Genomic DNA, 25,455 nt, shown 5'->3' with positions numbered 1-25,455 from the left:
TACACTTTATGCTCAGATAGGCTAACCGGGACCTATATGAAGAAATTAGAATGTAGAAATGCTCATTATGTCGTCGCAGAGCAAGCTGTCCTTTTCCCCACAATTGACGCATGCGCATAGACACCTCTACTACATATAAAAGAAGGACACCCAGTGAACTTGTGTCGGTAACTCTGTCCCAAATTTATCATTTTAATTACAACGCTGCATTTGTGTATATCCACATGGGCAAGGTCAAGGTCGAAATTAACACATAACCGAGATATATTAACTAACGCCTTTTGTTCCGTCTCGCCTTCAATGTGTTCGCTGTTGTTGCTTATCTGAGCAAGGAAGGATATTTATCACAGCAGGCAACTGCGGCAAGATAAAGCAATTTACTTTGCTTACGTCCTGTTTCCAGTATCTAAGGTCCAACAAACTTCGGCGTTTTCTGTATTTTACAGATAATCTATTTTATTGCGTATACCCGCCCGAACGTTCGCCGTTATGTTCAGTGGAGATACAGTCCGGCTGCCTTAGCCGAAACCATGGACAGAAGTGCGCATGCGCCAACAGGACTTGTGCAGTGTCAAAATAGGGGTGACGGCAGAAATCTCAGACTGAACACGATGAGCTTTTGTTTGAAGCCATGCATAATCCTGGGGCCAGAAATATGGCGGAGAAGAACATTAGAGCTTGTTAAGTTTTAATTTTTGTGATGAAATTATTTGCACTCACTTGTGGAGTGTAATATGTAGTGTTACATACTTCTTAGTAAACTTAAAAATTGCAATCGTGTGTGGTGGAATGACTCACAATCTTCAAAATATTTGTTACAAGTAGAAATATGAAGGTATGCTCGCCACCATGATAGTATCACCCTCTCTTTGAAACTTCTGGCTTAAAGTTGACCCATATAAAGAAGCTCACGTTTCCGGTCTGGTATCACTAGGTCTGTGGCAGCAATCACATTTTGAGAAGATAAGGGTTCCGTGAAAATCGTTTGCTGTGGAAACATCAATGAAGTAAGTAGCGATACGTTTCAAATTATGAAAGGGTCCAGAATAAAAATAAAAATAAGCACATCTATAAATGAAATATCACAGCTTAGTTGTTGCTTCTATCTGCTTATCCTCTACCGTTTGGAATAGGCCTTTCCAGCTAGTCTTGTCTCCTCTGGCTGGACTGTATAATGCTAGTTTTAGGTCAGGGTGATAAATCCCAAGAGAAGGAGAGGGAATTCCACCCCTGCCAATTCTCTTATCATGAAAAAAAAAAACACCCTCAGAATTTCCAGGTGAGAGCATTTCTTTGTTATAACACGAAACGAAAGTAAAGACGGAAACTATCTCTGTATGTCTTTCGTATCTCAACATATAGAGGAAGATATGTTTATCATCACACAAAACAAAGGTTTGTAATCTTAGAGATTTTTATTTTTATTTTTAACGTATTTTCTCTACTTGTGGGTTAATCGTAACGATGAGGATGAGTGAATGATTGATGCAGTGATAATGAAACTCTAATGAAAGTATTTGCGTTTAAAGATCTTACTTCATTTATTATTTCGTAAACTATTGCCTGCTAAAAAATACCGTAATTTGCATTAAGAATCTAATGTGGAAGGGGATGCAATTCCTTTTGGAGAGATGGTACGTATGCTGTCTACATACATATATGTATATGCACACAGAAAACTAAATGCCTTAAATGTATTTGATGCACCAGAAACTCATCAACTTATGCAATAATATGAGTTTTTGACCTTTTGCCAAGAATCAGGTTTATAGTTTCATGCATATTTGTAACTGTAACGCCAAAGTGAGTGTGAGTTTGTTCCCAAATCATCTGCCCGAATTCCATTTTCAATACGATTCTTCCTAATTGTTCTTATTTTTTATGTAGAAATTGTACAACTTCTCCCAACATCAACCATCCTCTTAAATTCCAAAATATTAAATTGATTCTATGTAAGATTTTCCTTTTTACTAATCATGTGATACAAGTGAGTATTTCTTTCTATGCCAAGTTCTACTATAATGCATCAATAGGTGCGTTTTCTGCACCCTCCTGCATATTTCTCGGTGATGCACAAGCATTTGGTCCGAGCAGACTTTATGCATTTTTTTTCAGCTGATGCATTTACTTTTGTGTGTATTTTGACTTCGCACCGATTTTCTGCGACTATTGGCCAATTGTTATGATAAAGATGAATGATGATTACATTAAAATGACAGGTTTCCTCACTGACTCGAAAGACGTCTACCAGCAACATTGATCCTCTCCAAGCCGAGCTCCTTTTCTGCGTTTCAACAAGACAAGAAGTGAAATCGCAGGTTCTTGCAATCCCATGACATGTCGTGCGTCAGTTCTGTTCCTAACCAGTACAAAGGTTACGTATGCAACTGTGTCACGCCGAGAGAGAAACAGTTTGTGGAATGCCTGTCCACGCAGTGCAAGCTAACATATATGGCGAAGGGTCTGCTGCCATGTGTGTGGCCAGGTGCAATGCGACACCTACGTAGTTGCACTGAACGGGAACGGTGGCCATCTGCATTGCAACTTGCATTCTTGTCACATGTCCAGCGTGGACGGAACATATGCTACAATTGTGCCTGAAAATAACATGTTTCCAAGAGTTAGTTGTTGGACTTTAATCTGTACAGCAGACTGGGTGTGTTGTTATCTCGTAACACCTCTCTAATAGCAAGACAAAGGCTGCCTCTGATGTTGATTTGCGACTAAAACAACAGTCTTGTCATCGGAGGTCCTCTTTCCACATGGGAGGTAAACTGTCGTTTGCTGTTTGCCAACATAATATAGTAACATTTACAATCTCTCCTATTCGACAGTGATTAAAAGTATCACAAAGAACAACCTGTAAACTATGCAATATTTCTACTCAAAATACCCCAAACCAGTGATTTATCCTCACACCCCCGACACCCCCAAATGTCCTCAATACCCCCTAAAATTTTCACAAAGGCCCAACTCATGGCAATTTATATTTATATTTACACCTCCCCTCAGATGCAAAATTATGGATAAACTCCTGCCCCAAACAATCCTGAAAGCCCTGTATGGGACCAAACATGCACCAAAAAAGATGTGTAGTGCAGCTCTAATATTTCAGACACGTGGAAACTACAAAAGAAGAGTTTTCGCTTACTACAAAAAATACACTACTGAACTCATTGCACCTAAAGACCTGCCCTGGAAACTTATTTTAAAATGGAGCCACTTAGAGTTTTATGCACAGAAAGGCTTATCAGGACTGAACCTACAGTTTAAAGTGGGATCCGAACCACTATGTGCCTTCACCGGGTATAGAACCCGGGACCCTTTCATTAGAAGGCGACGACGTTACCACTACACTATCGGGGAAATGCAGTAATACTCGTGCTACTGTAATTATATAAGCAAAATTAAATCGAGTGTTCTACATAAGTAATTAGGATAACAAAGTACCGAGTGAATAAAATACATAAATTAACTATAGTAACTGGTCAGTGTTCATAACTGGGCATAACTAGGATTTCTATGAATTTCAAGAATCCGAGCGGCCAGTCTCCGCGTAGGAGTGATAGTCTAAGCCCGCTACGAAACCAGGGGTTCTATGTTCGAACCCGTTTAGATATGAATGTTATTTTTATTTACATTGCTTATATTCCTCTTTAGGCTAATCATGACGAGCATGATTTAAAGTGATAAGGTTGAAATGATAAGAGGAGGAATCACAAACACACATGGACATGACAGGACAAGTCCTGCAAGGGAGTATAGTGGCTGCAAGTCCACATGTCATAGACTCATTTACTCTGCAAAAATTGAAGGAGATTCACATCTTGGATGCTCGCGGTGAAGTCGCTCCGAAGGTTGGATGTAACCGACGAAGAGACTCGAAAAGAACAAACATGCCTAGGCCAGGACTTGAACCTGGGTATTCGGTGACACAACACGCTCGGGATCCAATTTCATCTATTCATCATAAGATTAAGCTGGACAGTTTGAAAAGCAATGTAAAATGACTAATAAACGTGAAGAGGTCCAGTAATGGCTTTCAAAAAAAGCAGTCTTACCATCCTCGAATTGTTGCAACCAGACGTAGAGTTCTTCGAGATCGATAATGGTCTGTTGAGCCGGATCGTCCTCCTGGTCCATGAATGAAGCACTCATAGAGCCACGGGGGAGGGGAGGTGGGCCGGCCCCCTCAATCACCTCTCGAACACATCCACTTTACAAAAAGTGCCACCACCACCACACTATACATGAAAGAGCACAACAATCCTTGAGGTCCGAACCTTGCAACACTTAATCCGTTGTAGAAGCCGCACCATATCACGTGGGAACACAAAAAGAGAGCTGCACTGAAAAAAACAACACAAAAGCGACTTCTTCTAGCTCGTTTGGCCCAAGGCTAATGTCCTTGACTCACCGCACTCATCATCTCCCAAGCAGTCTTTCCCAGCGCGTCGCATCCACTGACTACATCCTGAGCGCCGCCGCTGTGTGTGTGGACGGATGCATGTGTAATCCCCACCACCCGGCGGTCCCCCCCAAGAGGCGGGGAGGACTTACTGTCCTCTGGGCACAACAAGAGACCTTCAAGCACGCCACCGAAGAAAACCTTCGCTCCCGACGCACGCACTTCGGAAACAATCGATACGACGCATCTCGTTTACAATTGCAAATTAACCGTTGCAACTCTTGTTTCGCGATCGATGAGCGAAAACACCCGCGCGCGGGTTTCGATCTGAGGGAAAAGTTGCCGTAAGAGAGAGAGGAAAAAAAAAGTTGGGAAAAATCGACCCTCGATAGGTCACGAAACTAGATCACCGCTGCCCCACGGGGACCGGACGGCAATGATGCAACCGCGACGCGAACGGGACTGGACGATACGTACGTATGTGGTCCTTACGCAACCGCTGCGAAAATGCATGCGTGCAGAAGCGGCCGACACGTTCGCGACCAGACTGAATGAAGGAAACGCGCTAGAGTCAGGTTCGTCGCAAAAATTCCCTCGGACAAAACAAAAAGAATCCCTTTCTCCACAAAATTTCCCTTCGCTTATGTTACATTTTATAACGAGCCGTGCAGGTCGAATGAATGGCGGGATTATAAAACTAAAACAACACTTTACTCTGAAGTACTATTCGTGTAACAACGTGAGAAAGATTTGATATCAGAACAGATAAATTTCGCCACGTTCTGCAGCTCTTATGAAAAGTTCGTTCAATATTAATTTTAATTCACCGAGAACCAATTTCCATCTGTGAGGGTGTAACTTCGTATTTCGGGGGGGGGGGGGGGTAAATTTAGAGCAGGGTGCGAAATCATTCAAAACTGGTGGGAGGAGAGAGAAAGTTCTTAATCTTCAAAATCCCCCTCCCCCCACAAACATATGTGTAAATTATATTATATACATATTTCTAATGCCATTAAAAGTAAAAATAAATTACTCAATTAAAAATATATTATTATTAATTACATAAAGGAAATTAATTTGTTACTTTTATACATATCAGATATTGCAAAGCAGCGAACTAATTCCTTTACTAACCGGTTAAAGATGTTAATAAATTATGAAATAGTTGAAGTGGTCTTATCATGTGTACGTTTTTGTTCAGTTTGTGCTTTATGTTAATATAAATCTATTAAGATTTCAAAGTTATTATTGTCTCGCATTCTTGTTTTACTTTTATTGTGAGTATTGATGCAGATTTGTTAATTATCTCTTGAGAGAAAGCATTTAATACTCACAACTACACTAATTTGTGTGTTTTCTCGATATTAATCTTAGTAAAGTATATTTCAAATTAAAAGTAATTGGTTATCTTTTGTGTGTTATAACAAAAAATCTCCCCCCGGAAATGTTTGGTGGGGGGGGGGGGGAAATCCCCCCAGGATTTCGCAACCTGATTTAGAGTCAAAATGACCAAAATTTGCCCATTTGTGAAAATTTTTCGAGGTGTGTTGACATTTGAAGACATGTTGAATTATTGGGGGGTGTGGCTAAATAATACATCGCATTTGTGCGGTCTAAGTAAGTAGTAATCGTCTTGGACTCAATGTCAACCTTTCTTTCACGTACTACAGCCTGGAAACTGCATGCTTATTGACTAAAGAGGTACCGGTGCCTCTCTGGGGCAGCGTCGCATCCTTGTGCCTGTCGACTGCCCCTCTTCAGCTTTTAGCATCGGCATGTACGTTATAGAGCTTAGATAGTTTTATTTACTTGAACCTAGTTAAGATTTTCATCTCCACGCAATGAGTTCTAATGAAGACTGATTTCATCTCATGTAACCTGTCTGACGGGTCTGCGGGTAATATCAATCAATCGACAACTGCACTTGAAGTTTGTTTCACGTTGCACTTCAACTTCTCGATTAGTAGCGACAGCCAGAATGGAACGACGAACCAAAGTTATGAAATTGACGGAAAGTCTGAAACAGACTCTCAAAAATATCCATCGTTTATTCCTCAAGTATTAAACAATCAGTGCCCATATGGCACTTTCTTACAAAAAAAACCGCCAAATCAGGGAAAAGATGGTAAGATATACGAGCGACTACTAAAAATAATAGCCCTTATTTTTACACCCTTCCCTTACAAAAATAATAATAATAAATTACCAAACAACTGTGTTCAGACTTCAGATAATTCTTCCTGCGGACAGAATATCGACGAGGAAGTGTTCTAATTGGCTACGACCAAGGACGTACTTAGAGGGGGGAGGGGGTCCGGACCCCCTCGAAAGACTTACCCAAGTCTTTAATTAAATAAGCAAAATATCTGTTTACCGTTGTATAATATGACGTTGATTTATATCCGCAGAACTTATATGTGCCTTCATGGCACGGTACTACTGTATATGAGTCATTCCATGCCAAATCAACACAGATATGTGCAATTTTTAACCTGACCATCTCCGATTTTCATGAAATTTGGGGAGTTGAAACTATGCATAGAACTTAGTAACTATGAAAATTTTTAGTCTCGTGCGTCTTGTAATTGTTAAATTATTCAAGGTCAAAGTTTGCAGAAATTGCCTATTTTGAGCCCGCTTAGCTATACTAAATGTGCTGTAACTCCGCCCCTATTTCACCTAGGAAGCTCAAATAAAGCTTATTGTACAGGGAATTGAACAAGCTTTCCAGTGATATATAACAAGCCTACCTTTGGATAAAAATATAATTTTGTCACGTGACCTTGACTTTTGACCTTGAATATCTCAAAACATGTCATCACCAAAAATCGTGAAAAAAATATATTTGGTCCCTCATGCCATACTATAAAACATACCAAAAAATCATTCTGGGACTGCAATGGGATCAGAAGATACAAAATAATATGTGTAACTATGTGATTGATAAAAGTCCCATTACATGAACTATGAAGAGTCAAATGTCCCTTAACACCCCCTACAAAATGTGAAGGAGTTATCCTGGGTATAATTGGTCATGAAAGAAATAGGTTAGGCACAGGAAGATCCCTAGCCGTGTGTGTCAAGCGCAGATCCGGCATATTGTTGACCGCCATTTTGAATTCAACGCAAACATTTCAAATGAAATGGGGTTATGTGATATATCAAATGAGGCTAGAATTTCACGAGAAATGAAGTGACGAAGGTTTATCCAACATATATTTAACCAGCAAAAATTTATTACTGCATGCTTGTAACCATTTTCTCCTTTTGGAGGTGTTAAAAACAAAGCATTGGAATCCTCCTAACGTGTTAGGAACTCATCGAGATCCCGATGACATCTTGGGAGAGAAAGAAGTATACGCACCATTGCATATTATTTTAATCAGCTACATTCACCAAATAGTTGAATAGTGAAGAATATTGGGAAAAGTATCTCAAACAATTACGTGACACTTCCTTTGGAATGAAAAATTCTTCAGTGACGAGGCAAATTTTTATGTTCACGGTGAAGTTAATAAAAATAATATGCAATACCTGTGATTTGCTCAGTCGAATGGTTGTTGCTGGTAAGCTAATTATGTGGTATAATGTATGGCGAACGGAAATGGTTGGTCCATATTCAACAACGGAACCTTAAATGTTAAGGGCTTCTTGGATTTGTTAAGTGAACAGGTTTTTTCACCCTTGCTTACGGGATATGGCACTTTTCGAGAGTTTTGAAACAGGACAGAGTGTGACCACACTATATAGGCATTTTCGCAATTTCTTTATGGTAATTTTCTAGGTGGATTGATGGGCACACGGGGATCTATTAAAAGGCCTGCACATTCCCCAGATCTAACATCTTAGGAGGACTTTTACCTTCAGAAACATTTGAAGAGAATGGTGCATGCACTAAAAGTCCCTGATATTGACCATCTCAGAGGAGGCATATTTGCTGCTTGCGATGTTGTTGCACATGCTACATTACCAAATGTTCTATGCGAGTGTGAGAGACGTTAACGAGTGTGCTCACAGGAACATTGACAACATTATAATGTGCATATATCTTAAGTGAAAGATATGTGTATAACTTTTTGCTGGCGTAAGATACGTTGGAAAATCCTTCGTCACTTCATTTCTCGTGAAATTCTAGCCTCATTTGATATATCACATAACCCCCTTTCCATTGAAATTTTTGCGTTGAATTCAATATGGCGGTCAACAATATGCCGGACCTGCGCTTGACACACACGGCTAGGGATCTCCCTGTGCCTAACCTATTTCTTTCATGACCAATTATACCCAGGATAACTCCTTCACATTTTGTAGGGGGTGTTAAGGGACATTTGACTCTTCATAGTTCATGTAATGGGGCTTTTATCAATCACATAGTTACACATATTATTTTGTATCTTCTGATCCCATTGCAGTCCCAGAATGATTTTTTGGTATGTTTTAGAGTATGGCATGAGGGACCAAATATATTTTTTTCACGATTTTTGGTGATGACATGTTTTGAGATATTCAAGGTCAAAAGTCAAGGTCACGTGACAAAATTATATTTTTATCCAAAGGTAGGCTTGTTATATATCATTGGAAAGCTTGTTCAATTCCCTGTACAATAAGCTTTATTTGAGCTTCCTAGGTGAAATAGGGGCGGAGTTACAGCACATTTAGTATAGCTAAGCGGGCTCAAAAAGGGCAATTTATGCTAACTTTGACCTTGAATAATTTAACAATTACAAGATGCACGAAACTAAAAATTTTTATACTTACTAAGTTCCATGCATAGTTTCAATTCCCCAAATTTCATAAAAATCGGAGATGGTCAGGTCAAAGGCTGTGTTGATTTCGCATGGAATGACTCATATGGAACTACCATTCCGCAGAACTTACATGAAGATAAGGATTAGCTTGTGATTATACAGTTTTGCATTCACAGTGCCTGTGGAAATTTATGCGTACCACAACTACTAATGATATGTACAATTGACAACCTTTTTGGCATTAAAAGTATGACCCAATTTTTAAAAAAGCTGATTTTATACAAACTTTAGTGACCTTAGCTAGACAGACATCAGCTAGATAATAGACATGCTTCTACCTGCTTGTCTAAGAATAATAACATGTAATAACAATAATAATGTTGTTATTAATAGACATATTAATCAGATGAATCAATTCATTTCGGGATCCCTCCCGAAATACAGTTCTAGCCTGACACCAACACACACCTAATTGCAGAAATTCCCTACATCACGGGAAAATTCCCTCGACCCAGCACCACTGGGTAACACATTGCGTCCGTAGCACTCGGGGATAAATTTAGACACAGATGCGCGAAGTAAAGAGAACAAAAACTCCCTCGGAGAGAGAGAGAGAGGTAAAAAAAAAGGGCGGGCAGGGCATCGTTTGTTCCCAGTGTGGTTGAGGGTGGTATCGAATGGCTGAAGCTGGATGGCACCGCAGAATAGGGGTGGGGGTGGAACATCCCCTCCCAGCCTCCCTGAAGAGCGGAGGCTTTTGTAGTCTCGTGTTGCACTCCATATGCTCGCTGCCTCTTTTGCAAGAAGTAGGAGAACGGGTTTTCTGAATATTTTCCGAATGTCGGGCCTCAGCGTTGGAAGAGAGTGAGAGGGGTCAGGCCGTCCTCAATCCATGGTTGTTAATTTCTCTGAATAACACCTTCTCGGATTGGCCTTAACCTACTGCCGATAACAGGTTGTTATGCGATTAGTAATCCTCGCTGCGTTGATATCACTGTAGGTGTTGCCACTGGTAATCAATGTCCCTGAATCTTGGTCGAGGCGTCCGTGGATCAATCATCATCATCATCATTATCAAACACTCATACCCAAACCTTGGGGCTAACTGTGGGATGCTCCTGTGTTTAACAATGAGACAGATGGGATTGATGCCTTGCATAAATTGTGTTAGCCTGGGGACAGGCGCGTATCTAGAAATATGTTTCGGGGGGGGGGGGGGGTCCGAACCAAGTGTCTCAGGAATAATAATAATAGTAATAATAATGCTTAAATTAAAATAATTATATTAAATCAAATTAATACTAATTACAATACATAAATTAATATTATATTATTATTACACGAATAGGCGAAAAGACTGTATAAGAATAGAGATAACAGCGCATATTCATTACGTAACTTACCTGTAGTTAAGATCGGAATAATTTACATAAAAACAAGTGCTTGGTAATGAAATTAATGTCAAATAGATGAATAATTGAATACTTATCGAATAACAAAAATGATATTACATGTAGTTGGAGAAAAGTAAGTTTCTGATTAATATTTTATGCATATTATTTTGAGTAGTAGTGAACATAAATCTTCTTTGTAATGTCATTCAAAGCCAATATAATCTTTGCCTTCTAAAAAGTTCAGAGGAAAGTAAAAACCATCGATTATGCAACAAATGCTAATATTTTCATTACTTAATTTTAGAACTTGGCAAGTATTTTGGGGGGTCCGGACCTCTGGACCCCTCTAAATATGTCCTTCCTGTCCTTCAAAGCCGTATGATTCCAATATAATCCTTGTCTTCCAATAAGTTCAGACGAAATTATACAACAAATGCTAAACGAGTATATTTTCATTTAATTCTCGTACTTGATATGTCTTTCGGGTAGAGGGAGGGGGTCCGGGTTCCCTAAATACGTTCCTCGTGTCCTTCAAAGCCATATGATCCTAACATAATCTTGTTTTCCAATACGTTCAGAGGAAATTACAACAATGGCTAACGAATATATTTTTCATTATTTAATTTTAGTACTTGATAAGTCTTTCGGGGGGTCCGGACTCCCTGGACCCCCCTAAGTACGACTTTGCCTGGGGATACCATTCCCCCACCCCCAAGTGTATAAACATTGTATAAACACCCACATTAACGCCGTTGTCAGGCCTTGCCATAGAAACAGGTTAATTGAGATTGGATATTAAGTTTAAACTGGGATTCGAACAACTGTGCAATGTGTCTTCAAGGGGGACCAGTGGCGGATACAGAAGATACAGTTGGGAGGGGCGAATTCCAGTCGAGTACATCACTTCACGTAAACATATGGTACTGTGAAGAGAAACCAAGCTGATTTCCTAATACCCAATATATCTAAAAACGTGGCCGTTGGGAGGGGCAAGCGCCCCTATCGACCTCCTCGCGGATCCGCATCTGCAGGGGGAACCAAGAAAGAGGCATTTGATTACAAGTTAGCAGCGTTAACCACCACACTGTTGCGGAGGCCCAACAAGGGATCTTGCACGGTATCACCTATCATAAATACACGGACTAACATTAGACCATGTTATTCCAGATGAGACCGAGAAAGATACAAGTCTCCCTACTCTGAACCAATACTTCTTGTCCGAGACAGACATAGTACGAGGGTCACTATTTATATTTTGAGCCTAACAATGAAAAAACAGGAATTTGGCATTCAAAACTGCTTTATTGTTTTTCGAAGTATTCTCCTTTATGGTCAATACACTTTTGCATTCGTTCGAACCATTTGTCAAAGCAGTTTTTCCAATCTTCTTGAGACACCTCCATAATATGGTTTTTGAACGCATCAACGGCGTCTTCCGCCGACGAAAATCGTTGTCCACGCAATTTATTCTTGACATTCGGGAACAAGAAGAAGTCATTGGGTGCCAAATCAGGACTGTACGGCGGATGACCCATCAATTCGATTTTTTGACTGTTCATAAAGTCGGTTGTTAGACGAGATGTGTGACAGCTGGCATTGTCTTGATGAAGAATGATCCGACGGCGTTTGTTTGTTTTCCGTATTTGACCGAAGACCTCTGGCAAACAAATTGTTGTGTACCATTCAGAGTTGACCGTTCTACGTTCCTCTAAAGACACAGTTGCCACATGACCAGTTTTCCCGAAAAAACAGGCGACCATTTGTTTCGATGTGCTTCGAGCGCGAACAACTTTTGTTGGATTGGGTTCATCTTGAAACACCCATACAGTCGACTGCTGTTTACGTTCCGGCCCATATGCATATATCCATGATTCGTCACCTGTTACAATCTTATATACGTCTTTTGAAGCACCACGATTGTATTTATTGAGCACTTGTTTGCACCAATTGACGCGAGCGTCTTTTTGAGTTTTTGTGAAATTGTGTGGGATACAACGAGAACATGCCTTTCTCACAGCTAAATGATCATGTAATATTTTATATATGCTGGTGGAACTAATGCCAATGGTTGCCTCAATCTCACAGTATGTCACATGACGATCTTGCAGTATTAGGTTTTGCACAGCATCAATGTTTTCTTGAACAACAACTGATTTTGGACGACCTTCGCGAATCTCGTCGGTGAGCGAATGGCGGCCACGATTAAATTCGTTATACCAGCGTTTCACAGTGGCAAAGGATGGGGCTTCATCGCCAAATGTGGAAGTAAGTTGATCGATGCACTCTTGTCTTGATAATCCACGTCGAAAATCGTAAAAAATCGCACGAAAATGTTCACGAGTTAATTCCATTTTATTGTTGTCGCGCAATCTCCAAGGCAACATAAACAACACAAATCAAGCTATTGACAAAACATTTGAAGTACGTTATGGTTAGGGAGACAAATTTATGGTAAATAAAAACTGAGGAGAGCGGTAAATAAAATGTTAGATCAGCGGTATATACCAGCGGTGGAAAAAAAATTGGCACACACTTTTTCATTATGAGAGGAAATAACATACAAAAGAGCTATAAATTGATAAACTAATTCATTTTTATATACTGTACACATACACAAGTACTTAGCTGTCCAACCAAAAAGAAAACATCAACACAAAATCACTTCATTTCTAAATTGCATATCTTAAGTGATTTATTCATTGTATGTATTTAAAGGATATCCTTGCTGTCCAACAAATAAAATAATCACTACTGCACATACACAAACTCATGTTGAAAATCACATGATGATAAACAAAATTCATTCATGACTGAACACAAATGACACCATTGTTTCCCTTGATGTGCGGGAAGAGACTAATCTTATCGCTGCTACAGCTAGCACGTTCAATGAAACTGGAAGTTGAGTAGACATTCGGGGGAAGAAAGGAATGTAGTAGCTTGACAGGGAGCGAAGTTTTCGAACTGAGATTATGTGCATGAGAAATCCAAATTTGCAGCGTCTTCCTGATGTGATCAAAGATAAAAAGTTCTTCAGCTGCAAGTGGTAGGAAACTTTAGGCAAACGTTTCGTTAGAAATCGACAGTTTGCGCGCAAAACCTCGATTGCCGGGTTCTCCGTGTTTTCTACTTAATTTGGTGATATTTCACGGTTATTTCGCGAAAAAGCGTTCATTTCGTGGAAAAGCACACATTTCGCATTACTTCGCGAATAAAACTCATGCATATTTCATCATTGGGGGTGTAGTTACGTGCAGAATGTTCAAAATTGCATCTTTTTTTCACATTTCGCGATTTCGTGCATCGCGAAAATTCAATGTCCCTAGTTATGGTCAATAATGTCAGACGATTCCGTGCAAACGTCAAATCGCGCCTAACTTCAATCAGTGTTGCCAAGGCTCAAAATATAAATAGTGACCCCCGTATATAGGGTCCAATCTGGATGTTGAAAAAATTCCAATGGGAGGTAATTGCACTCAAAACAAAAGGAATATGGTATCTACAACATCCGTCCATGGGCTAAAAATTTGTATTCTTACGTCGCTTTCATGCCAGTTTTGACTAATTGTGACGATGAGAATGGCTAAAGATTAGATGAGGCACTCACAATAACGCCCATGCCGAGACTCGAGCCCAGGAACTTCGATGGCGTTCTGCCACCGAGCCCCGAGCCGACTAGTCTAAAAATCTGAAACCAAAGAAGATCGTATCTCCCTTCAACATGAAAACTTCGCCTAAATCAAAGTTTCTTTAGACCATGCGAAATTTACGACAGGAGTTACTCTCATTATCTTGAAGCCAGGTTATATCTGATGTTTAACGTAATTGCGAAGTGAACGGGCAAATGTTTGTAGATTAAAGACGAGAACGAGAAGGGGCTACGTGAGACCCAGACTGCGCCAAGTATCATCACTAATTATTTGTAATCTTACTGATCGAGTTAGTCTGGGCAAATTCTAACCCTTAATACTTGGGCAGAGTTCAGATGTTCAATAGGTTTGTAAGACCTGGGCCTCTGCAGACTGAAGTGAAATACGAACCTAGGGCCTTAACGAGAACCGAACCCAAAAATAGGAGCTTTTTGAACAAAAGAAATACGTATAAATGTTTTAAAAGAAAGTACCCCCACATTCCCTAAATTAACCTTAATGGTGCGGTACTATGAACAGGGAACTAAAACATACCGGGTGTCCCAGAAGTCTTTCCCTGATTACAAACTTTATTCATATCCGCTATATGCAATGTAGAGATGTGAAAGTGGTGCCAAAATGTTGGAAAACTAACCAAGTTGCAGGTTTCAGTAATGTGGCCGTAGTGTAGCAGTGTCAGTGCCAAGCAATCCGGAATTAATGCTCTTGACATCGGGTGGCATCTTTCCATACAATGTTTCTTGGACTTGACAGGACTTGGGAATGAAGATAAATTCCATTTTTTAAATACCAACTTATTGATGGCAGATATTCTAGACGAAAGAATTCTGTCCATTTGAAAGTTACTCTGCACTGTTATTGGTGACCGGGTCTCGTGATACCAGAGGACATGCCGAGCTTTTTCCTGATTTGTGAACATTTCCGGTGTTATGGGCACTGACACAGCTACACTACAGCCACGTTAATCAAACCTGCATTCCAACATCTTGGCACCACTTTCGCATCTCTACCTTGCATATAGCGAATATGAATAAAGTTTGTAATCAGGGAAAGACTTCTGGGACAAACGGTATATCCCGTGCTTTTGGAATAGACCATGAAAACATGAAAAAAGGCTATCTGACCTCATACCGTTTCAGGACTTGTTGATAATGCAAAGAAAGTCAAGAAAGGGGAGGGGGCACTACAGGCAACAAGATAAGTTATCAGCAACACGAATACACTCATACAAGTACTTTCTCTCGGATGAATCACGACAGAATTAGACTTTCCAAAGCTCACAGATTCTGCCTGCAAACACGAGCTGCTTCTGCGATAAGCATGCAGATCAGCCAAGAGCAGGCAGGTGGGGAGGTTGCTTGTCACGTCCGTCTGAACTCATTGTCTTTAATGCCTTTCGTCATCTCGAGGACGTTCGGTTCCTTGTACAGTTAACCGGAGGCTTCCTCCCACACGCCGTGTATTCCTGGATGACCGTCGCCGCTTGGAAACGGGAAATCCAATTTCTGCCATGTCCCCCCCTCTTCTCTGTAATTTCCTCCTGGTAAATGGATTTAGCTCGGGACTAAAAAATGCGTCAGATATGACCGATGTTACTGTTACGGGTCCTTCATTTCATTTCGATGGCATTTAGTGCCAGCTTGACGCATATTTCCCATGCTGGATCCACCACAGAGTAGTGTTCTATGGAATTTCATTACTTCTTCTACCCACGCATACATTCTTTTCGTATATTACGTAATGAAGAATCCCTCCCGCACATGTTTGCGTCAATAAATTTTTAATATAAAAAGTTTTATTCGTCCCCCGTTTCTGACGATCTTATGTATTTAGCAACTCAGAATGGAAGAACAATATTCGGGCCATATTGAGCTAAATTCTTCACAAACAGGATGTCGCAGTTTCCGAATTGCCTACCTGTATGTATGCAACCACGCAAGTCATGTTTGTCAGGTGCAAATTATTTCTCCGTCGAACAATGAACTAACAATGTGAAACTATCACTCAAACTAGATTTTGAACAGACAACAGCAACAGAGATTAAGCATTTTAGTTTGAAACGAACCTTCACAAATCCTACTTGTTGCTTGCGTGTCACTCGCACCGGGCTGTTTTCTCAATAGTGTGTCGCATCGGTCTGTTGGTCGATCATGGGCAGTCAATGCTTTTTTTACAGACTGGACGTACCGTGCCGCTTGTCACTTCGGTCTGAAGACCGACTCATGGGAGCAGTTGAAAAAAGAGACCCGATAAAGAGTTAAAAGTTAGATCAGGCTAAATTCGAATCAGTTGATAGGCGAGAGGAGAGAGAACATTTGGTTAGGTTGAACGCGTAAGCAAAATGGAAGAAGAAAGACCAGAAATCAGAAGAGGAAGAACAAAACTGAGAATATGATGTGAACAATATCTGTCAAGCTGTGGTTATGAAGAGGAGAAAAACATTACCTGTCCCACTTTTGAGTATGAATAACTTCGTACCAAAAAAAGAGTTAAATCTTCCTTGACTGCAAGGGCTACAGCGTAGCCAAATAGCTAATGCTCTCGCCTTTGGTGCGGGTGGTCCCGGGTTTGATTCACGGTAGGAGGCCCCAAAATGTCGGTGTTGACCCAGCAAAATGAGGAAAATTGGAGAGCTGATAGAAAAGAAGAAGTAACGGCCTCCGGTCATGACAGCCAGAAAACAGCGGCGATGGGATTCGATGCGCTTGAGCACCCGTCAAAAAGCCGCTTGGCAAACCTTGAGGATGTCAAAGGGTTGTTGCGTCACGGAGTTTAGTTGGCCTTACAGGGGATACGCATCATGCTATATATACATATATGGTGGTGTGATATGCAGGATGCAGTGACTGTGGTCTTCTATATATCACCTTTAGTATGTTTTCGGGACAAAAAATAAACGTCGGTGGCAACCCTGAGTCTGTGCATTATAGCTGTGTACAAGCAGGACAAAACTGCTGTTATAATGTGTGCAATCATCGCACATTATAATACGCGATTTATACTGAATTTGTAAGCACCACCTTGTGGGCAAAGTTCAGCTGGGGCATTCTACGAAAAGTGGTCCTCCTCCATGTATATAACAAAATGAATTAATCTGATAATTAATACTGTTTTTAATTGCATGAAGGTTTAGATGTTTGTGAATGCATATAATTTGCGCATTTCACCAATAAGAGTTACTAGCATCTGTAGCCTGTATTCTTCGCAGACAAATGAAGTCAAAATTGCTACATTTTTAAAGTGTCACACACGTAACGCACTTTTGTTTATGCTTTTCATCAGTGGCGGTGATTGGGTCCCAAAACTAGGGGAAAAAGACTGCATATTTCCCTTTGTAGATAAGATTTAGCATAGTGCGGGGGCAAAAACGGCGAAAAGTGAGAAGCAACTGCCCCCTCTAATCGCCGCCACTGCTTTTCATGCATTCAGCATATCCCATCATACTGAAGTTTCTTTAATTTGTTAACAGACACAACAAAGTACTTCATAATTCTATGAAAAGTTCATTATGAATATTTTAATCCAATCTCATGTCTAGAACCTTCAATTTTGTGTGTAAAATGTCACACACGTAACGCTGGAATGCCACAGCTTCATATTAAAGTGTAAAAAGTAAGTTGATATAATCTATAGATAAATCGAAGGATTTCTGTTGACTACCACTTCCTGGATTTCCGTGCATGTTAAGAGTAAATACTCTAAATACTTACAGTATCAACCTTGGCAACAGAAGTATAATCCGGGTTACTCACCTGGAAAAAACAAGAAAAGAAAACTTGTAATTCACAGTGGAAATATCATCCCAGTACAAAATAAATACATATATTCCAAATACAATACAATGTATATCAAGATCTGCAGTAACACATTAGGTGGATAAAATGAAAACGGAACAGGGGCCACAGAATGAAATCAACAAGGTTAATTTCAAACGTAATCTCCAAAGTTACACAAGCACTTGTCCCACTGTTTCACCAAGCGGCGAATACCCTACTCGTAGAACTCCTTTGGTTGAGACAGGAACCATTTGCGAACAGTGTCCATGAAGCGCCGACCCTTCAATGCCCTTTTCAAACGACCAAAATATGGATGGCGATAGAACAGGGATATACGGTGGGTGTTCCAACACTGTCCACGTCGCCAACGTTTCTTTGTAACAGGCAACGTATGTGGCGGCGCGTTGTCATGCAGCAAAACCACTCCGGAGGACACCAGGCCGGGCCGTTTGGCCTTGATTGCTTCGCGCAAACGGTGGAGGGTACTACAGTAACAAGCACCGTTGATCGTTTGACCATGGTCCAGGAACTCAAGGAGAAGGGGTCCAGATTCAATCTCCTGAGCCAAATGCCATTGTGCTAATAAGCTAATTATTGATAAGATGATAACTTTAGTTAGTGACAAGTCGAGAAGATTTTCCTGTAACTATTCTAACCATGAATACCCCTACACACAGATCTTACACGTAAACAATAATGAACGGCAGGTTATCATCAACAACACATTTGTAATGCTACAAATACGTTACAGGCACTTGAAGAGAGTTGAGCATCTGACGGTGGAGATATACTGTAGCTCCTCTCATCTACCGTTCTTAGCTGTGCGCAACCTACTGCGCAGTTTTCAGCTGACGTAGCAGAAAACGCTCCTCCCACCTAATGGTTCAACTGCGCATTTCCTCTGGGCAAGTGAGTGAAACGAGTGTCTTGTGCATTACAGTTGAAGTGTGACACAAATTATTTAGAACCGAGTAAAGAGAACATTATGTACTTAATAGAAGGCAGGTTATATATGTGAAAAATATCACAAGGAAATTGGATACATGTTAATAGAATTTTACGGTAAGTTTACGTTCATATGAAAACATGTCCCACCCAAGAAAAGATACAATGTAAAACAAAACACAGAGTATCTACCACTTTTAATGCTACCAAGTGTGATAATACTCCGAGGATTCAAATCACGACGACCAATCAAGTGGACACATGCATGTGGAGAGAAGCGCTGTCAAAATAGATGTCCCCGGGCGCCGAATTATATAATTGCCCAGTCCAGGATTATTCATTTCCGTTGTCAACAGCCAAGAGCTTTTCTTATGACGAAAGATTAGCTTAATTAGATGCCGGAGGGCGAGGGGACGCTCCTCCTACATTTAAATACCACTCAGGGCATCTTTTCGCAGGAGACAATGTAGATGGATGTCTGCATTCGTTCAAGGTTGTCTGCTACAGGAATCCCAGTCTGGCTTTTTGTACAGCTCATACAGGCAAATTTAAAAGTCCCTGTTATTGGTTGTGAGGCTAATGGCTAGGAGTGGAACGGTTAGGATGACTGTCATGGTACAGTCAGCGGCAAAGACAATGGTTAGCAAATTGTCCACCGATATTTTAATTACTTTTTTATTCTACATCCTGTGTTGTTTTAAGGAAAGTAACTATGTTGGTTCGAAGCACACATTGTTCTCTGCCAATTGACGTTATTATTTCAATTCATTGTCATCACAATGTGTAATACAGGCCGAATTAAAATGGTGGTGGACAATTCGCCTACTGTTTCTTTCGCCGTTGGGTGTACGCTAGAACTTTTAGTTCCCTCGTGCGCCAAGATAATTATTAAAAATTGAAAAATAGCGTGCAAGGGGGGGGGGGGAGGTCCTGAAATATTACGTTAGTTGTGTGTAAAGATGGTACAACACAGTAGTGACCACTAGAATAGAAGCCATAACACTGTTGGACCAGTACATCTGTAACTTACATGTTAAAACGTGGGCAAATGTAGTCAGAAGAGTGCCACATGCTCCACTATCCAGACCAGATGTTGGAAGTGGCCTTCCGCATAGAGGCGGCTCATGTCGGTTTTTCTCAGAATGTTTTGGAATGTAGCTTGAAGCTGCTGGTGGGCAATATCACAACTGCAGCTTAGATTTTGAAACTCTTGACAAATTTTAAAGAAACGAAAATACGTCACTCAAAAAGTCTCAACAACTACAAAAACATTGTGATGAAGTGATGATAAAAAACTGGTTTATCATCACCTTTGATTTCGGTATAGTTTTACTTGGGTCACCCTGTACTAATAGAAAGCAACAAAAAAACAACCTATCTTGTAATTTATAAGATCTTCCTCTTCCGCCAGTCTTCAATGATTTCGCCCCCTACTTTTTTACCTAACGTTGATCAATCAACAAACATTGATAAAACTTACAATACCTTGAAAAGTAAGATATTCCGTCAAGTTCTTCCTTGTGATTACTCAATGTATAATTTCGCAGGTAGAGAAAAAGAGGGGGGAGCAAGACATTATGCTAATGTCAACAACGGTTGACGTAAGGGCAGTGGTGTGAATGAAAGGCAATTGTTAGTGAAAGTCGCCTGCATGACGAAATGAATGTTTGCTACTAACAATTAACGAATACAGTAGGGGCATTTCCCACCGTGTACACTTTCTCTAGTTACAATCCAAGCATGACATTGTATTTCGCGAAGGTTATGCCCAGCAGCGGACAAAACATACACTAGAGCTCCTTCAACAACAACAACAAGGTTGCCATGACGACGACCACAATGTCATTAAGTTACAAACAGCAATGCGAGATCTGAGGAAAATATTAACTATATACAGCGCTAGGCCTTCATAGATATTGTTATATCCTGCAATTTTTTTTTTAGGTTCAGTCTTCTTGGGATGAGAGGTGATAGACACCCCCTTCAACGATAAACAATTTGCATTCTTCTTTTTGTTTTTTTTGCTTTATTTTTCTGTCATTTTTGGCTGCTCACGACTTGAGGATGAGTGATAATATGATGAAATTGATGAAGCGACACTTACAAAGAAAACCCATGTCCACACCAGGATCTGAATTTCGGTAGCGGAATCGAAAGTCAACCATTTAACGCGTGCTTTGATTGCGCCTCCAATGCAGATGGGGAGAATTAACGTAACATAACATTACAGTGGTTAAAATGAATGTTGGTTCGTGAAAACTAACATCATATTATCGCATTTCAAGTATCTCATTTTGATTTCATTCATTGTTTTGAAACTTACCAGCCTATTCCCGTACCAGTGTTTGATGTAAGTCCCTTTATGAACAGATAGGCTAATCGAAACTGGACCTACAGCTTAAAGTGGGATTCGAACCACTATGTGCCTTCACCGAGTATCGAACCCGGGACCCCTCGACTACGAACTCACAGCTACGCCATCGAGGAGTCTCTAATCCCGTTAAACTCCTCTCATTGCAGAATGCATTATTTACGTGTACCTTGTAATTCTAACCATTTTACAAACAGGCCGTTTTGATTTATGAATGTTGGGTCCAAATCCACAGTACTATCTAATTCTTTGACCCTGCATTGAATAGCGCATCCCCGTGAAGGGCTCCTTGGGCAGGAAGGAAGGAAGGAAGTTCTGTGACGTTTCCTCTTCCTCCCAGATACCTCCAAGGCACTTCCTTGCGTGGGAGAGACCCCTCGCCCTCCGTGGGAAAGAAGCGGGAGGGGGAGGACAAAGGCAACATTCTAATGAAAAGAGCCGCCAATTAGTTGCTCATAACGTTCGGAAGCGCTGACAAAGGCTTTTGCAGTGATGCCAACCTCAACTACATTACACTAAACCTGAAAATAACTTTGACCTTGCTGGAAAAATTTTGTTCGCACCTCGTAGTCTTGTTGCGTGTGGATGATCTCAGGGGGCATTTCCACATACAAATTTTCTGCATAAACGGCTCTAGGACTCTCGTCAATGAGTAGCTACGGGTAAAGGCAGCCGGAGCATGGTGCTGATAGCATCACATCAATATGACCTAATGGAGAATGTGCCTTTATTGCCTTTATGACGTAGTACAATGCACAGAGGAAGATAAAGGTAAAGTTCCCCGTGCACAAAGCACTGTGCCGTAAAGGCGCATTTGGGGGTGTGGGGGTAGGGCCCCATACATTCACGGTCTCGGCAATTTTGGAGGTGATGTGATCAGCACCACGTTCCGGCCGCCTTTATCCCCCAGGGATACCCACAGCCAATTTATGTGTGGACAAGGCCAGAACAATTCCAACCTTAGATCACGCACTCTGGGAATCGAACCCGGCCCTACCGACTACTAGACCACCGCGGCACAGGGGAGAACTTGTATTTATTTATTTATTTATTTACCTATTGATCGTATATGCTTCAGTACATGGCATATGGCCTTCCCGGTGATGTAGTAGCACAGTCCAATAGTAATCAAGGTGTCCGTGATTCAACCCTAGTGTAAACACACACACACACACACACACAGATTTGGATCCCATTTTAAACAGTAGGTCCAGTCCCGATTAGCCTGTCTGAGCATTTAACAGATCACGGCACCTTTTCTGTTCTAGATTTGGCAACACTGGCTCACTTTCGGTGAAACCAAGCGTTGCCTGTGAACCAGAAACGACAGTCGGAAGCAACAGGTTCATCCTGAGTTCAATGGAGCCAACACAAAGAAATCTCAACTCACTTCATCAGATTCTCGCACCTTGGGTATGTTTTGTCTTAGAACGTTGGAGCTGTGGTTGTTTTATCAACAGCATGGGCGTCACTAACCATAAATTTCCTTCTTGTATATTAGAATCAATATGTCGATCTAATGTATTTTCTACTTGGTGTATTCTGTCGGTATAGTAATTGACGGAACTTCTTCTAATTTGGAATTGTAAGTTCACTTTATACACCACTATGTGATTGCATCAGGCATCGAATCCGGGACGGACCTGTATTACTACATCATTCAGTGTTTTGTAATTGCACTTGAACATGTATCGAGAGGAGAATGGCCGACCTAGGTGGCGGGGTGGTTAGCACAGAGCTCTACGACGTAGGGGGTCTCCGATTCAAATCCCAACCTGGGCATGAGTTTTATTTTGAAGTGTCCTTTCATCAATTTCATCATATTGTATCATTCATCGTATCGTACTTTTCCGACAAATAATACATGACAGTGGCAACCCTGAATCTGTACCGTATAGCTGCATGTATGTAGGATAGAAATGTCAATTTTCGAGGGTTCGCAGCATGAAAACGAGACATCAATGAGCAAAACGTTTGGGAGAAAAGTTGTTCGCCTTGACGGAGCTAGAATTGATTTCCGGGGGGGGGGGGGGGGACACGGGTTATCAGGGGGGCTTTGTCAACCAAGTCTATTTTTTTAAAAAATTAACAGTATTAAAGTTAAATTATGTATGTGTGTGTGTGTGGGGGGGGTCATTAAAATATATACAATTTATCATACAAATACTACATTCTTCTACATCTTTTAAAACATCAAAGTGTTCATTGACTGATACTGAAATCATCCCTTAAACACTCCCAGTGGTAGCGTCGTCGCCTTGTAATCAAGGGGTCCAGGGTTCGATACCCGGTGGAGCCACATAGTTGTTCCGATCTCACTTTAAACTGTTAGGTCCAGTCCCGATCAGCCTTCCTGTGCATAAAGCGGACATAAAAAACCAAACCACAACCATACACACTCCATAATACTTTATATGATATAGATATTTATATCACACCAAAAATGCACAATATCCAATCACAGTACCTACAGTACATTTCACGCCCGGCCGAAGCAATGAAACTCTCCTTCGTTCCCAAAACTTGAGAGCTGTTGACCTTTGATGCAGATGCGAAGGGAATTTGCATGATGACATCAAGGTCACATATTTCTGTCTAAACGGGAGGTCGCAACAGGGACAGTGAAGGTACAGATAAAGAAGCTCCCGCATGAAAGAACTTACTAAGTCTAGATACTTTTCTAGATACTTGTCGCTACTTAGACTTGTGCTCATAAATAAGATGAGTGAATGTAATAGCTGCTGTTCATGTTCTGTGGATTTATCCTTAAAGTTGTGAGCTGTTTACATGTTCACTCTTCACTGTAAACAAATTACACACCCCTGGCTACGGGCCTGCCTTGACGTCCTCGGTTTTGGTGTTGTACGGTGGCACTGTGTGATTTTCAAAATCGAGTAGCACGTCATTTAAAAAATATACATTTTTGGAGCAGAAGAGAGGGGCGGGGGCAGTTCGCAGAAGAGAGAAATAAAAATAAAATCAAAGAAGGAGAGAAAGAGAAATAAAATGAGAGAATTTGTAATTTGGTTATTTTATTTTACGCCGCTTTCTACTACTTTCTGGGCGATGACAAGGATGGAACTGCTGAAAGGAAACTCACAAAAACGCCCATGCTATGATTCGATCCCGGGAACTTTAGTGAAGTGACCGAGTGTGTATGGGGGGAGGGAGAGAGATAAGAGTGAGCGCGCTAGAGACGTGGCGGCAGAAATGTAGAGAAAGTATGAGCTTTTAAAGTCCATAATTCTGAACGCATAGGCTAATCGGGATTGGACCTACAATTTAAAGTGGGATCTGTACCAATGTGCGCCTCCATGACCCCTTGATTGAAAAGCGACCACGACACCACCAGGGATGGCAAAATCCGGATAAAATTTTATCCACATAACGGATAATATTCTATTCGTATTATCCGAAATGTCCAGATATCGGAATGTGTGCATTATCCGGGCAGTTTTATCGTTTATCCGTTTTACGATTAACATATTATTTTATTCGTCATGTTTCGTATTTCACTGTACAGATTTCTTCTACAATTCCTTCATCAAATCTGCACTATACGGATATCCGAATTATCCGTTGCATCTGAAACGATATCGGATAATTTGAAATCCCGATTTTTCAACCATCCCTAGTTACCACTACGCCATCGGGAAAAATAATAATACAAATTTACGAAATAAAAATTAAGGTCATGCCGAACAGTCTTCACGGGACTCTTCCCCCGTGACAGTGTTGCCAACTTAGCTCTCTTGGAGCCAGATCTGACTCTTTCGTGCCAGGATGGTCGTAGGAGGCAAGGAGAAATGCATTGGGCTTATGGGAGTATTATTTCATTTGTTTTCTTGGGAATATCAAACTTCCGATGGAATAGAAAAATATATCAACGGGAAGAGGGCAGTTTGAAGATGCATTTCACCAGCGGAAAAGTTCAAACTTCCATTTGATTAGCCGTGACTAGATGTTGAAGTTGATTCCACATAAGGAATACATGGGATTGCGAAAATTCTTATTCATCATAATTTTCAAACATCATGTCTAGCTTAATAATCAACATTAAAAAAAACTTTCACTTGCAACATGGAGAGAAATCCATACTCTTGGAAACACCTGTTGTTTTTTAGTTTAGTAGCAGTGCCCATTCGGGCGATATTGAAATAAAT

General features: G+C 40.7%; 1 protein-coding gene across 12 annotated transcripts in view; it reads right to left on the bottom strand.

Moving 5' to 3' along the window:
- DIP2 (disco-interacting protein 2) overlaps positions 1 to 25,455 on the bottom strand; it is a 513,412-nt gene that overhangs the window by 152,210 nt on the left and 335,747 nt on the right. For 2 of the 12 annotated variants that reach the window (XM_083135759.1, XM_083135757.1), the window contains exon 1: positions 4,062 to 4,660. The exons of 9 other annotated variants lie outside the window; for them this stretch is intronic. In XM_083135759.1, coding sequence (XP_082991885.1) covers positions 4,062 to 4,158 — 97 coding nt within the window. In that variant the 5' untranslated portion in view covers positions 4,159 to 4,660. Of the gene's footprint in view, positions 1 to 4,061; positions 4,661 to 25,455 lie in introns of those variants that run through there. One more of the 12 variants, XM_083135761.1, reaches the window with a different exon arrangement.

This window comes from Lepisma saccharinum, chromosome 14 (genome assembly GCF_977018435.1).
Source record: "Lepisma saccharinum chromosome 14, izLepSacc3.1, whole genome shotgun sequence".
In the NCBI taxonomy this organism is placed as follows: Eukaryota; Metazoa; Arthropoda; class Insecta; order Zygentoma; family Lepismatidae; genus Lepisma; species Lepisma saccharinum.
Note: the sequence above shows the minus strand (reverse complement) of the source record. Positions and strands in the feature narration are given on the sequence as shown.